The following is a 12,690-nucleotide window of genomic DNA, read 5'->3' as shown; positions in this document are numbered from 1 at the left end:
GTAAAATCTACATGAATCATTTTATTGTGTAAAATCCAAAGTAGGCTTATTCATGTTTGCTAACATCTGAATCTGAATTTAAGTATTAATGTAGGCTTACAGTAATGATTAAAAAGCGTCTTAAGCTTAAATGTATACGTGTGTAGGTTTACCTCGCACTTTCCACCACCTGTTAGTCTCATAGACTGTAAATATTAGTCTCCAGTGTTGCAGACAAAAGGGATGCTGTCCCTTTAAGAGAACAGGTGCGTCCTTGACAGGTAATTGTGGAGAAACAGGAAGTGGATGCATTAGTCAACAAACACGAACCCATAGGGAGGATTATTCCAACAAAAAATGAACATGAAGGCAGAAGGAAAATACTTTGGTAAGCCTCCTGTTTTGTTTTTTTTGACGTCTGTTTTGTCAGCTAGCCTACAATACGGTCAGCACAGTGATAAGATAATGTAGCTTCTGTACAGCCTGTGTTTTAGATACTACTTTGAAAATGTAAAAAAAAAAAAAATGTAATGATGTAACACACGTTTTTCTTTCCATATAAAAGAGTTTAATTTCTCCACAGACTGGCCTGACTGACGACATGAGACACCCTCTGCTCCTTATCAGCCTGTTGCTGGCAGGTAAAAAACTATTTGTACTGACAGTTTCTCTCCTGCTGCCCCGACAGCTGCGTTCAAACAGTTCAAACAAAAGCAGGTTTTCAGTCGAGTCTGTTCTGTGGGAAATAAAACAGGTCAGGGAAGAGGCGCAGCGGTATGCCGGGCACGTTTTTAAAACAATTGCATTTCAAGCAGATCGCTCGTCTTAAACCTGCGAGACTGCATTCCCATCTGTGCTATGACTGCTGAGAGAGGTGGTGCCTTCACGGACTCCTCCCAGGCTCCTACATGTGAGCTCCCGGTCTGACGCAGACTGACAGGGAGTAATGTTTTTTTTAAATATTTGTCCGTTTGCCGTTTAGTGTTTTGCATATAGGGATGGGCAGTTTTTGTTAATGCAGTGATGGCAGGAAAATGTGTCATTCATGCATAAACAATAGGCCTACCTTTTATACCGATACTTGGCTATTGTTTATGGTAATTTGACATTAAACAGGCTCGTTATAATAATTAGTGGAGGTTATCTAATACAAAATAATGAAAATGGAAAAAACACATTTAATTAACTTACAGGAGAATTAAAAACCTCTGCACTAGAAAACACAAAATGCTAAATTTTACACACAAGTCTGATAATACTCTATATGTTTAAAAATATATATTTTCTGTTTATCTTAAGCCTGATTTCTGTTATTCATCTGTGCTAGACATATATTAGTTTCTAAAATCACTAAAGCACACATTAGAGGACATGAGACATCAACAAAGTGGGTGCTTGTAGTTTATTGTGAATGAGTCATTCTGCTTTTCATACCCCAAACATAATTGAAACGGTGTGTATTATTCGGTGTGTACACTTTCTAAAACTTTTAGAAATGACCTGGTATTTCACATGGTTTGTTTGTTTATTTGGGGTCTCCTTTATCTCCAGCTTAAGCTAGAAGTAGCTCTTCATGGGATCCGCAGTTTACATTGTGACAAAACAATTAGCACAATCAGCTTATTAATTAAAGTACAAACAACATCAATCACAGCTACATTCACTATAAATGACAAATCAACAGAAACTGCCTCGTTGTTTGGAAGATTTTCAAGAACTTCCAGCATTTCAAACTTTTCAACAATTTCTAATTCCTTCCTTTACTTGTGTTGCAAGCTAGTTATGCAATTCCACTGCATGGTTGTAGAGATGCATTGCATTGGTTCAACATCAGTATCCTTGGCCTTGCTGACAGACATCGGCATATCGGCAAATAATGTGGCATGCACTGATGTCAGCAGCCACTGTTTATTTGCTGTGCCAAATCAATTAATGTTGACATCTAGTTCACCTAACTGCTGATTCAGAGAACATGTTTGTCTATTGGGCGGATGAAGTCACCTGTTGGACAAACTCTGACTTGTTTTCAAACATGAGAGAAAATGTTGTAGGAGTCGTAAACTAAAAGAAGTCATGAAACAAACATCGGTATTGGATCGGCAATCGGCTTAATTATTATTTCAAACATCGGTATCGCCATCGGCCATGATTATCCCAATCGGTGCATGTCTAATCTTGACTCTTACACTCATATCACTGTTTATTTGTAATGCGCTTGTGTTGTGGTAATCGGCTCATGAAGGCATCGATACTGTGCTGCGTCACTCCTCGGTGTTACTCATTTCTGACTCATGCCTCTTTCTGTCTCTGCAGAAAAAGAAAAACAGCTATTGATATTTTTAATCAGGCACTGAAACCCTTGTCCTGAGAGCCTAAATGTAATCCATCTCACTGTCGGCTCCTGTCATTTTATACTCCGCTCCCCGGTGAAAACTGTGTAAAAGCAGTCCAGCGAGACTGATCAGGACCATATTGATTTGATTCACTGTAATTTATTGGCCAGAGAGTTCTTGTGTGGTCGCTTTATGTGCCGGCACAAGAATATTGAAAATTCAGCCTGGGTTTTCTTTGTTTGAAACTGTAATACCACACACACACACACACAAAAAAGTCACACAGACAAGAGGGAGGACTGGCAGACAAAAACAAAAACAGAACCTTTCCCCCGTCTTCATTTACATACAGACTACAAATAGACAAACTGCATACAGCATTTAAATGCCTGAATGTGAAAAATCAATGGTTCTTCATACGATTGTTTAGGAAAATTGCATTTACAACACTGAATCTTCAGGTTCACAAAAACACAAAATAGATGTTTAACTTGGGATCCTTTCCAGTCCAAGAAACATGGCGTGGAGTATACGAGGGAGAAAGAGTGTGGACCTTACTAATGGCTTCTTACCCTCTGTGTGTGTTTATAGATTTTGTTCTCTGCACTTGTGAAAGAAGTTTCTTACATCCTTCGCTTAAGTAAAATGTCCCACACATTCATTTAAAAATAATCGCTAGAGAAGCTCGATGTCTATTGTATTCAGGAACTCTTACAACTCAAAGGCATTAAAATAGATTAGAGATGCACCTATTGGGAAAATCAGGGCCAATGTTTGAAATTTATCCGACTGCTGATTCGATTCCGATGTCTGTTCATGACTTCTTTTGGTGTACGACTCCCACAATGCCACCATTTTCTCTCATTTTTGACAATAGAATCAAGTCAGTTTGTTCAACAGGTGACTTTCTCTGCCCAATAAAAAATCCAATTCTCTTAATCAGTACTTGAGTGTACTAGACGCAAGAATGAAATTGATTTGGCACAACAAATAAACATCGGCTACTGAGCATCGGTTCATGCCACATTATTTGCCGGTGTGTTTATGTCTGTCAGGGTTGGAGTCTTTAAATTGTCTTGATCTAAGACAAGTGTGACAAATTAGACCTTAACAATAGAAAACCCCTAAATGATGTCTTATCATATAAATCTTATCCCCACTTTGCTATAATTAGACTAAGAGGATTCAGTCATGGGATGTACAAGAACAAGGTTTTACATAGATGGAGTCAGTGTGACTCCCATCACTTTAAATATATTTCTCAAACAATTCATATCATTCAAAAATTGTTTTGTCATTTAGACCGCTTAAAAAAAATAAACATCTAGCTCCAAGTTGACCTCAAATTGTACTTGACTGGGTGTACTAAGTTTCTGTCCATCCCTGATTCTCTCTCTGTTTCTGTCCCGTCTAGTCCTCCACACTGTCAACGTTGTGGCTCAAAACCCTGTCCAGATCCAGTTCCAGACGTCCCCGGTTCTGGTCCAATCTGGCACTGAGATCGTGTTCACAGTTGTGACTGTGCCCGACGTCCTATCAGTGATATGGGCGTACCAGGGAGTCACTCTGGGACTGTGGGCCGGAGGGAACCCGACGATTAACACGGTGGCCCAGTTCCAGGGTCGGGTCACCATCACTGCCACCCAGCTGAGAATTGGAGGGGCCCAGCTCCGCGACGCCGGGAACTACACGGTGGAGGTGGATCCCTTGGACACAGCAGGACTAGTTGCTAACTCCAGATCCGTACAACTGCGGGTGTTTGGTAAGAAGTGAGAAGAAAAGGAGGATGAGAGTGGGGAAGGAGGGGAGAGGTGGTGAAGTGTGCAAGAGAGGGAGGTTTTAAGGGAGGTGATAATGTTAAGGAGGAACAGAAGGGAGTAAAGCGAGGAGAGGGAGGATTTGGGGAGTGAGAGAATTAGTCTGGGAGGTGTAATGAAATTAGTGACCCATCGTAGGCGAGGGAAAATTAATGGAAAAAAAGGAGGAGGGGATGGAGCTGCAGGCTCAAGGCTTTATGCTGATTAAAACTAATTTGAAATGCAGCTCTCATGCTCTTACATGTTTGATTTTGAAGTAGTCTGAAAAACGCATCACATACAGTACATACAGTTTCTGCATCTGTTTATATTCAGCGATGTAATGGAGCCTGAGCAGCTGAGTGTGTCTCTTTATGTGTAGCCCACACTTGAGGGATTACGCTCCGTCTTTCTCATCCCTCTTACAACGACAATAATGGCGTTCAAGGGTGACCAAATTGTTAGAAGCACTATTCTATTGTTGCTCAAAAGGTCACATCCTCCAAACTGACAACAGCTAGTTTATATCATGGAATATCCGCGTCATCGAGCATGGCTCTCAACCTCCCACTCCTATCTCACAGCCTAAAATCCTAAAATACAAATTCTTCTGAGTCACAGGAAAGAGTTAAAAAAAATACAAGTGATTAGAGCCATTTTGGTTTTGTGCTTAAATGTTTTGGTTCCCACTGAGGTCCTATCTTAGTCACATCCGCCTCTCTCCTCACGCCCCCATCCTCTACCTCTGCAATTATTTGACTTGGGCGGCCCGCCAAGAGGCATCTCGGCTACCACTCACACCGTCTGCCCCCTTACTCACCATCTGTGCCTCTATCTGAAATCCAGTCCCTTCTCAGCGCTCACTTGCTTTGATTACAACAAATTATCCTCAACGGAATCATAAAAACTGCCCTCTATTGTTCTGTCACTCCAACTTTTATCTCTCACTCTCATTCTCCAGAGGATTAGCGCTGTCACAGACCTTTTCTCTGCAACTCTGCCTTTTGCTAAAGCCGTTTTTTTTTTTTTGTCTCTCTGTAGATCCAGTGACCGGGGTGAGTCTGCAGATTCCCTCGGTAGCAGTGGAAGGAAGAAATGTGTCTCTGCGGTGTACGCAGACTACTGGGACAGAAAGTACATTCCAGTGGGGGAAAGGGGGGGAAACCATCACCGCTGACTCCCGGATCACCATCACAGACGGCTCTCTGGTCATCAACCCTGCCAGGCGGGGGGATACTGGGGAGTACACGTGTACTGTCAGCAACCTTGTCAGCGCCCAAACGGCCACACGGAGCCTCACTGTCTACTGTGAGTTACACTGATCAAGACAAGTGGCAGCTAATCTGCTCCAGCCCCTGCAAACAGCACTAGCTTATCTATTATCCACCGTACAGTAGGCTGAATAAGACTTCATTTGCAGTGGACATCTTTCTATAAGCTTATTGTGCTGCTTCTAGCTTAGACTTGATCACGTCCATATTTCCGATGCGAGAGGCTCAAACAGTGCTATCCAAACACAGTCAATTACCCAATGGCACAATGACATCATTGGTAGTTATTGGCAGAATCTGCTGGATGTATGACTGCCAAAAGTGTAAGCTCTTCTACAAATGTAATTGAATGTATTCAAAAGCATGAATCCTGGATACAGTCATACCAGGGATTGTTTAATTCTCGCTTTCTCCGGCTAATTAGATAAATACTGGGTTTGATCGAACTTAGTCTTTACACCAGTGACATCCACAAAGAGTGTTTGTGGTTTACAGGGGGATGTGTGCTGTACTTTTTTCTAGGCAGGATTTTGTAATGTGTTGCTGTAACCAATAGAGAATACAGGTAGTTAGCAAACAGTAGACTTCCCCCCCCCCCCTGTCAAAATACCTTTCATGAAGCAGCTGTACTTTTGTATATGTCGTAGCTTTAAGTTCAGGTTTAGGATCTTTTTAATAAAAGTGATAGCAGTGTATTAAAAAATAGAGTAGACTAACTCAAACCCACACTGGACTGTCTTGAACGAGCAGCCTGTAGTAAATTTAAGTGTCTTCTTATTAGTCAGTATTTTCTTCACCCTCTGTGAATGATTTTTAATGCACACTGCCCCTCAAGCTCTTCTGTTACCATGACGTGTTGAGACACATGTTCATCAAAAACGTGGCCGTTGGTGTGATTTAGGTTTAACTTTTTAACCAGACATAGCAGAGCTCCACCTGAGCATTAAGCTGACGAGATCAGGGGGCCTTTCAAAATGGTTTGACCGGATGAGATGATTTAAACCTGATATTGTCAAACAGATAAACCCTTTGGCTGAATTCATAATATGAGCTTTAGAATCCGCTTTTTTTTTTGGGATACAGATTTTGTTGTGCTTGTTGATCAAATGTTTTCCATTCTGACATCAGCGTCCTCTTATCTTTACCGAACCAGATGGCCCTGACACCCCCGTGCTGACCAAGGAGAGCCCTAAAGACTGTGTTGGGACAGGAGATGTGCTGGTCGGGCAGACGGCGCGTCTCACCTGCTTGTCCGACTCGCTGCCCCCTGCCCTGTTCACATGGCAACGTGATGGACAGACTGTTGCAGCCGATCAGCCGGACAGCGGGGTGCTCAGGATTCAGACCTTCTCGACCGACGAGAGCGGCCGCTACGTTTGCACGGCCAGGAACAGCATCTCGGCGGCCACGTCCGAGCAGAGCACAGTACTGACCATCGTAGGTGAGTTATGGAGGATGCCGACCTCTCTGTGACTGATTATGATGACGGTTGGTTTTGGACTCTCTCCCTGTATCCGTCTTCACGACAGGAGAGAGACAAAGTATCCGGGGAGATTGATCTAGTGGGAACGTGGTCAAAGTCATCCAGTGACATTCACACACACTCTCTCTTCTCCTTTTATTTGTATCTCTCTCTCTCTCTCTTTCGGTTTTTACTCTATCATCGTTTTTAAGAATCATCCCCTCCCTCCTCTATCGTTCGTCTGTCTCTGCTCCAGACTCATTATCTATATTAATTGCCCCCCCCCCCCCTTTTGACACCAGTCTTTCTCTTTCAGACATATGTCTCGATGTTGGAGAAGTGGTGGGGATTGTGATTGGCTGTTTGCTGCTGATATTAATCATCGCGCTCCTCATCTGGCTCATTGTCTATCTCTTGCGAAGGAGGAGGGGTAAGTCCGTGTGTGCCGTCATGGACATTTTGTTTGTCCATTCATTGTATGTTTTGTTGAGTCACACACTTTAGAAAGATAAGATATAACTTTATTTATCCCAAGGGAAACTTGATTGGCTTTTTAATTATCCCATTGTCCATTTAAGCTCTACATAAGAGCCCAAGCATGTTATCTTGTGCTATAGTGATAAATTGTTTTTGTTATTTCTATTACAGAGCAGCAAAGGGAAACTGTGCTTGTGCCGAAGTCCAACCCAAATCCCAGGCCTGTAGTAAGCCGCAGTAAAGTTTTCACATGATTCACTATTGATTTTGTGTTTATCTTGTCCATGTGTTGGTGCATTTCACAAATTAACCCTCTCACTTCATCCTTCTCTTCCTGTCTCTCCTCTCTCTTCCCTCATTTTTCATCTTGTCCCATTAAAGCCTCCAGATCCACAACCTAATAATGCAAGGGATTTGGGCCAAGGTCCCCAACCCCCCCTCTACTACACAAACACACGCGCACGCCGCCCTGACCGACTCTACGCGGACGCGCGCGAAAACCACAGCAACCCACAGACACTGGAGCTCAACAGGCTGCAAAACTCCAACACACACCGACACAATGGACGCACAGACACAAATAGACTCCGACACAATTCTATTCAGAACAGTGATTCATTCCAACACAATGGATTCGACAACCCGGCATTCACGCGCGCCGATGCTCAAAATATAAGCGCGCACCCGAACACGCAGCAGCAGCAGCAGCAGCAGAATCCAAACGTTGTCATACAGGGCGGCGCCCAGCAGCCGGCCGTCCACGTCAACCTGAACACGCCGCCCCAAAACGCCCAGCAGAACAACAACGCACAAGTGCCGACCATTCATGTCAACGTTAACTCATACCCAACCAACAACCAGCAGACTCAGCCAGACACCTCAGTTCCTGTTACAAATGCAGCCAATAATAACGCTACACAAATGGAACAAGGCTTAATAGAAAGAGTGCTTTTAAATCCTAGAGTGGAAAGCGGGCGGTCATTTCTGAGTGACCCGCGGCTGAACACAGGTCAGCAGGATCAGCCTGCACTTATACCAACTGGATTCACACACGTTAACAGTAACAGCGCTTCTCAGCGAAATGCAAACACACAGACATACACGCAGGCGCCAGAGCCTCAACACAGGTCTGCTAGAGTCTCGGGTACCCATGATCCCTCTGTCAGCTCCTCCTCACAGACACAGATGCCGTGGGATCGCCTCCGAGGGACGCCGGCCTATCCAAGCCTTCGAAGAGGACAGACCTCCCCTGACTCTACAGACTACACCTACCACCCTCCCATTCCAGAGGCAAGAACACGGAACAGATCTCAGCCGAGACCTCGGAGTCGGACCCCTCCCCGCGGACAAGATGCCGCATCAGCAGCCAGACAAACACGCAGCCGTTCAGCTGATCTGCGAGGGCCAGACTCTCGCAGCGCAACACAGCTTGAGACCGCTCGCCACACACCGAGGAGCCCCCGCACTCAAAGGGAGGGTGCTCAGCGAGACATCAGAGCATCTCTCAGTAGCCAGACGGCCCCCAGGCAGGAAGCCACCGGCAGCAATAACCCCCAGGCTATCCCTCTCATGAACCAGAAGCCCGCTTTGGGCCGCTCTGCTGTGTCACAAGGACTGATGACACAACAGGGACTCGCAGCTCTGCACGGTGCAGATACAAGAGCTTTGGCTGATCCTAATCACCTTCCACAGGCACACATGGCCCCGCAGTACAGAGCAGAACCGCTCCAACAAACAATGCGAGGTCTGGGCACGCAGACGCAGCCTGTCATACAAGCAGCCAACCCACCTCGCCAAGGAGGCACCGCTCCAAACCTGAACCCTCCTGCCCAAAGTATCCTCACCCAGGCTGCACTTACTGCCCACACTCAGAGGGCTCAGACATTTGAGAACCGGAGACAACAAACCCAGGCCGCCCTGCTACACCCCGGACCACAGACGCAGGTCCCTACTGCGCCGATTCCTCCACCTGTGATCCCCCTCACTCAATTCCAAACAATGCCCAAGAAACACACCCAGCACACATCTCCAGCTATAGGCCCCCAGCCCCCCAAACCTCCTGTCAACATACCCGTGGCTCAAAGACATCGGCATGAGCAGCAGCGTCACAATGCGCGGCACCATCACGCCACGATGTCCGGGAACCATCATCACCACGCTGGAGCACACAAGCATGCACACATCCACGGGCACCATGGACACCCAACCCACCCACGACAGGTGAGGGAGACACAGTTTGAAGGATTAAAAGTGTAGCTAAAGGACGCCACGTGTATTGATTTGAAAGATTTCCAGCACATTTTTCTCTCTTAGAAGTGCACTTAATGTCTGTCATGTCTTGCACATTTCCACGCTTCCACCTTCACCGTCTCCTCACCAGTGTCTGCGTTTGTCTATGGTTTTTATTTTTTGGGGATAGCTTGACAGCACTTGGATCCTACATTTTCACGATTGACAGTCATCTCGTTGCCATAAAAATCTATTTAGCCTTGAGTGTTTGTGACACAGTGGCGTTTTTTTTTTTTTTCTTTCTTTCAAAGAAGCATCGTGTGTGAGAGGTTCAGCCTCTTCCTCTGCATGACATGTTGGCAATGAAGGGCTTGTTGTGTCTTTCCAGCAACAGGCTCACAGAGGGAGACCGGGATGATGACAGATGTCAGCAGACTACACTCCGCGACTGTCCCACATCCTGTGACACAAACAAACAGCTGACAGACGTGATCCAATATACCACCAAGCAAGACTGACTGCACAAGGTTCTGCACTTAAAATAGCTGTCATGGCATGGTATCTAAGTACTAAAGTCAGATTTCTGTATAAAAGAAATGAAAATGTCTCCTGTGGGGATGATGGAATGAAACTATTTTGGGAAACAGGCTTTCTTCCTTAAAAAGAAAAGACAAATTATCTTAAAGAACTGGGCCTTTGTAAAAATGTTCTAAATTAAATTTATGATGCTGATAGATATTTATATAAAACACTCCCCAGGCTACATCCTCTCTCTAAACACACACACACACACACAGGGCAGCCTAGACCCACATGTATTGTTCTATTTTGACTTGCACGGCACAGGTCATGCATCAAACTTTGCCAGGAGGCTGCTCAGAGAAGACAAGCTCAGTGATCCATAGCTCTTGACCAAGCTCACATCCGCTCCGCCATTCATCATGAAAACTAAACAACACCACCTTGACAAAATGCACTTGAGGTGCTCACATGAATATATCTGAGTATCTAACACTTAAGAAAATCTAATAGTGACAGAGACTAAATGAGAGGGGACTCATTCTATCCCCACCCCCCCCACCCCCCACCGGGAACATTGACAATTATGAAAGAAGAAATTAGCCGTAGGGGCGGTCCTCATGGACATGGTACTATTTATTTTGTGCCTGCTGTTTACAGATGCCTCTCATGACACCACTCAATTAAGGGGATTCGCCTCAGTGGCGCTGAGAAGTAATGCTCAGCTAACTATGAAGGGGATCCCACGAATGGATGGGCGCTTATTAATTAAATGCTTTTATGTGACTTAAACGACTTGGAAAATAATCACACCCGCGCATGAATGAGGTCAGCACAAAGACCTGAGCTGCCACGCATTCTGCTGAAAAAGCAGAGAGGAACAATTTACTGTCTGCACTGTGTCACAGACCCAAGTACGGGGCAATGTCATTATTCATTTTGCACATTATGTTTTAATGGTTTATAATGTTTGTGGGATTTTTTTATTTTATTTTTTTTTATCTCAGGGGAGTTTTTCTGAATTGGGTTATTCATGTTGCATCATTTTAAATCTGTTTTATAATTAATGAACACGTTTGGCCAAATTCATGTGGTGATGTGATGATCATTTCTACAGTTTCCATTTCAAACAAATCCCATTACAAGACCAAAGCTTACAGTGACTTGATCTTACTAAGAGGCTTTGTCTTTGCTGCCAAAAGGTGATATATCCTATCCAGCCATTGCACTCCATTGTTGTCCATAAACTTAAATATGTAAATAATTATGAAACATACTTAAACTGGGCTACATTTCATGACCATACACATGGCCAAGGTAGTTTATTAAAGTCACACATATACTTTATTCATCTGCAGTCAATTCTTACAAGGGAACCAAATGTGTCTTCATCCTCCTTTGCATTTGTTTGAGACCATTTTCACTTTTTATTGCAGTGTGAGTTACATTTTCTAAACACTACAATACACTGTTACAGAAATGTACAACTTGCTTTTTTTTTTTCAATTTGTGTCTTTAGAGGAACACACTGGCTACTTCCTGCAAACCATGTATGGAAGTAAAAATATGCTGATGTGTTCTTGTTGACATCAAGAAAAACAAAGAAAAGTTTTCAGTCATTCTAGCCATATATTTTTGAAAAAAAGCATAAATCAGTGCCAACACATTTTCCAGCTCCCACCAAACATCTGGAGCATTGGTTGTACTGTACCGCTTTAAAAACATTGCCATTTTTTGGGGAAAATAAATGCCTGTTATAAGTTTGTTCAGATGTGCATTATTCATGTGAGGTGCTATAAGCATTAAGCACTGTGTTGTAGTTTTGCTCCTCAGGAAGGATTTGTACATCGTTTGGACTTTAACAATTGTTTCAACTTTCAAGGGTCTCTTTTTATCAGCAATACAATATTTCATATAATTATCTGTGTCTGCTTCTAACCTGGGTCTACAATGACTTTGCTCATTGTCTGCGTTTTTGCTATCACAGCGACAGTGCGTCACCTGAATAGACTTTCCACTTCAGATTGCAACAATCCTGACTAAGTTTGGCCTCTACATTCAAAGTAAACACATCTTTCCAAACATGAAGATCCTTTGATTTTCAGATTTAAATCCCTCTTCATGCCTGTTGACAACAAACCAACAGAAGCACCTATTTATTCTGCTGCTGCCCTCAATCGCAGAGCTGTTTGCAGTCTGAGCATATATTCCTGCACACTGTGTCTTTAGTGCTAATTATGCATGGCGCATGTGTACACCGGGTGCTGCTGTTGATTCTCGTCAGATGAATCTGTTCCTTGGGCTTGTTGTGGAGTTGCGGAGCGTGTGTTTGGATCACAGCTTCATCAGTCTCCCAATCCCCTGCTCCCACTTGTACGTCACCTCTGATGAACAGTCCTGCTGCTCACTATTGGAGACACTTCACGCTCGTCTAGCACTGTAATGAGTGGAGATGGAGTGCATTTGAGTACCTGGTGCTAGAAAAGGTTATGGCATTGCGTTGCAGTTACACATGAACGCTGTGATTTATGAAAAGTTTGGAGCGGTTTTTAGAAAAGCAGCACTTTTTATTCTTTACTGCTCCTGCTGTCTATGGAGTGAAGTGTTTTGTTTACGGCCTAAAC

The 12,690-nt window shown here is 44.0% G+C and overlaps 1 protein-coding gene across 2 annotated transcripts; it reads left to right on the top strand.

The window, feature by feature from the left end:
- Positions 1 to 275: 275 nt before the first annotated feature.
- Positions 276 to 11,984, top strand: si:dkeyp-97a10.3 (serine/arginine repetitive matrix protein 1). Of its 2 annotated transcripts, XM_061050107.1 has the most exons (9): positions 276 to 367; positions 563 to 620; positions 3,727 to 4,074; positions 5,150 to 5,416; positions 6,533 to 6,820; positions 7,158 to 7,271; positions 7,490 to 7,545; positions 7,700 to 9,538; positions 9,936 to 11,984. In XM_061050107.1, exons 2-9 carry the CDS (start codon positions 581 to 583, stop codon positions 9,963 to 9,965), a joined length of 2,982 nt encoding a protein of 993 aa, XP_060906090.1. In that variant the 5' UTR covers positions 276 to 367; positions 563 to 580; the 3' UTR covers positions 9,966 to 11,984. The 2 variants fall into 2 exon arrangements, with proteins under 2 accessions (XP_060906090.1, XP_060906088.1); XM_061050105.1 differs by having other exon boundaries at positions 7,700 to 11,984.
- Positions 11,985 to 12,690: the final 706 nt, after the last annotated feature.

Source organism: Labrus mixtus, chromosome 11, assembly GCF_963584025.1.
Source record: "Labrus mixtus chromosome 11, fLabMix1.1, whole genome shotgun sequence".
Lineage (NCBI taxonomy): Eukaryota > Metazoa > Chordata > Actinopteri > Labriformes > Labridae > Labrus > Labrus mixtus.
This window is presented reverse-complemented; position numbering and strand designations above follow the sequence as displayed.

Excerpts from the sequence above, each read along its gene's own strand:
- si:dkeyp-97a10.3 (XM_061050105.1), top strand. The coding sequence starts at position 581 with ATGAGACACCCTCTGCTCCTTATCAGCCTGTTGCTGGCAG. Across the intron at positions 621-3,726 it reads TATCAGCCTGTTGCTGGCAG|TCCTCCACACTGTCAACGTT; the intron begins GTAAAAAACTAT and ends TGTCCCGTCTAG. Across the intron at positions 5,417-6,532 it reads ACGGAGCCTCACTGTCTACT|ATGGCCCTGACACCCCCGTG; the intron begins GTGAGTTACACT and ends TTACCGAACCAG.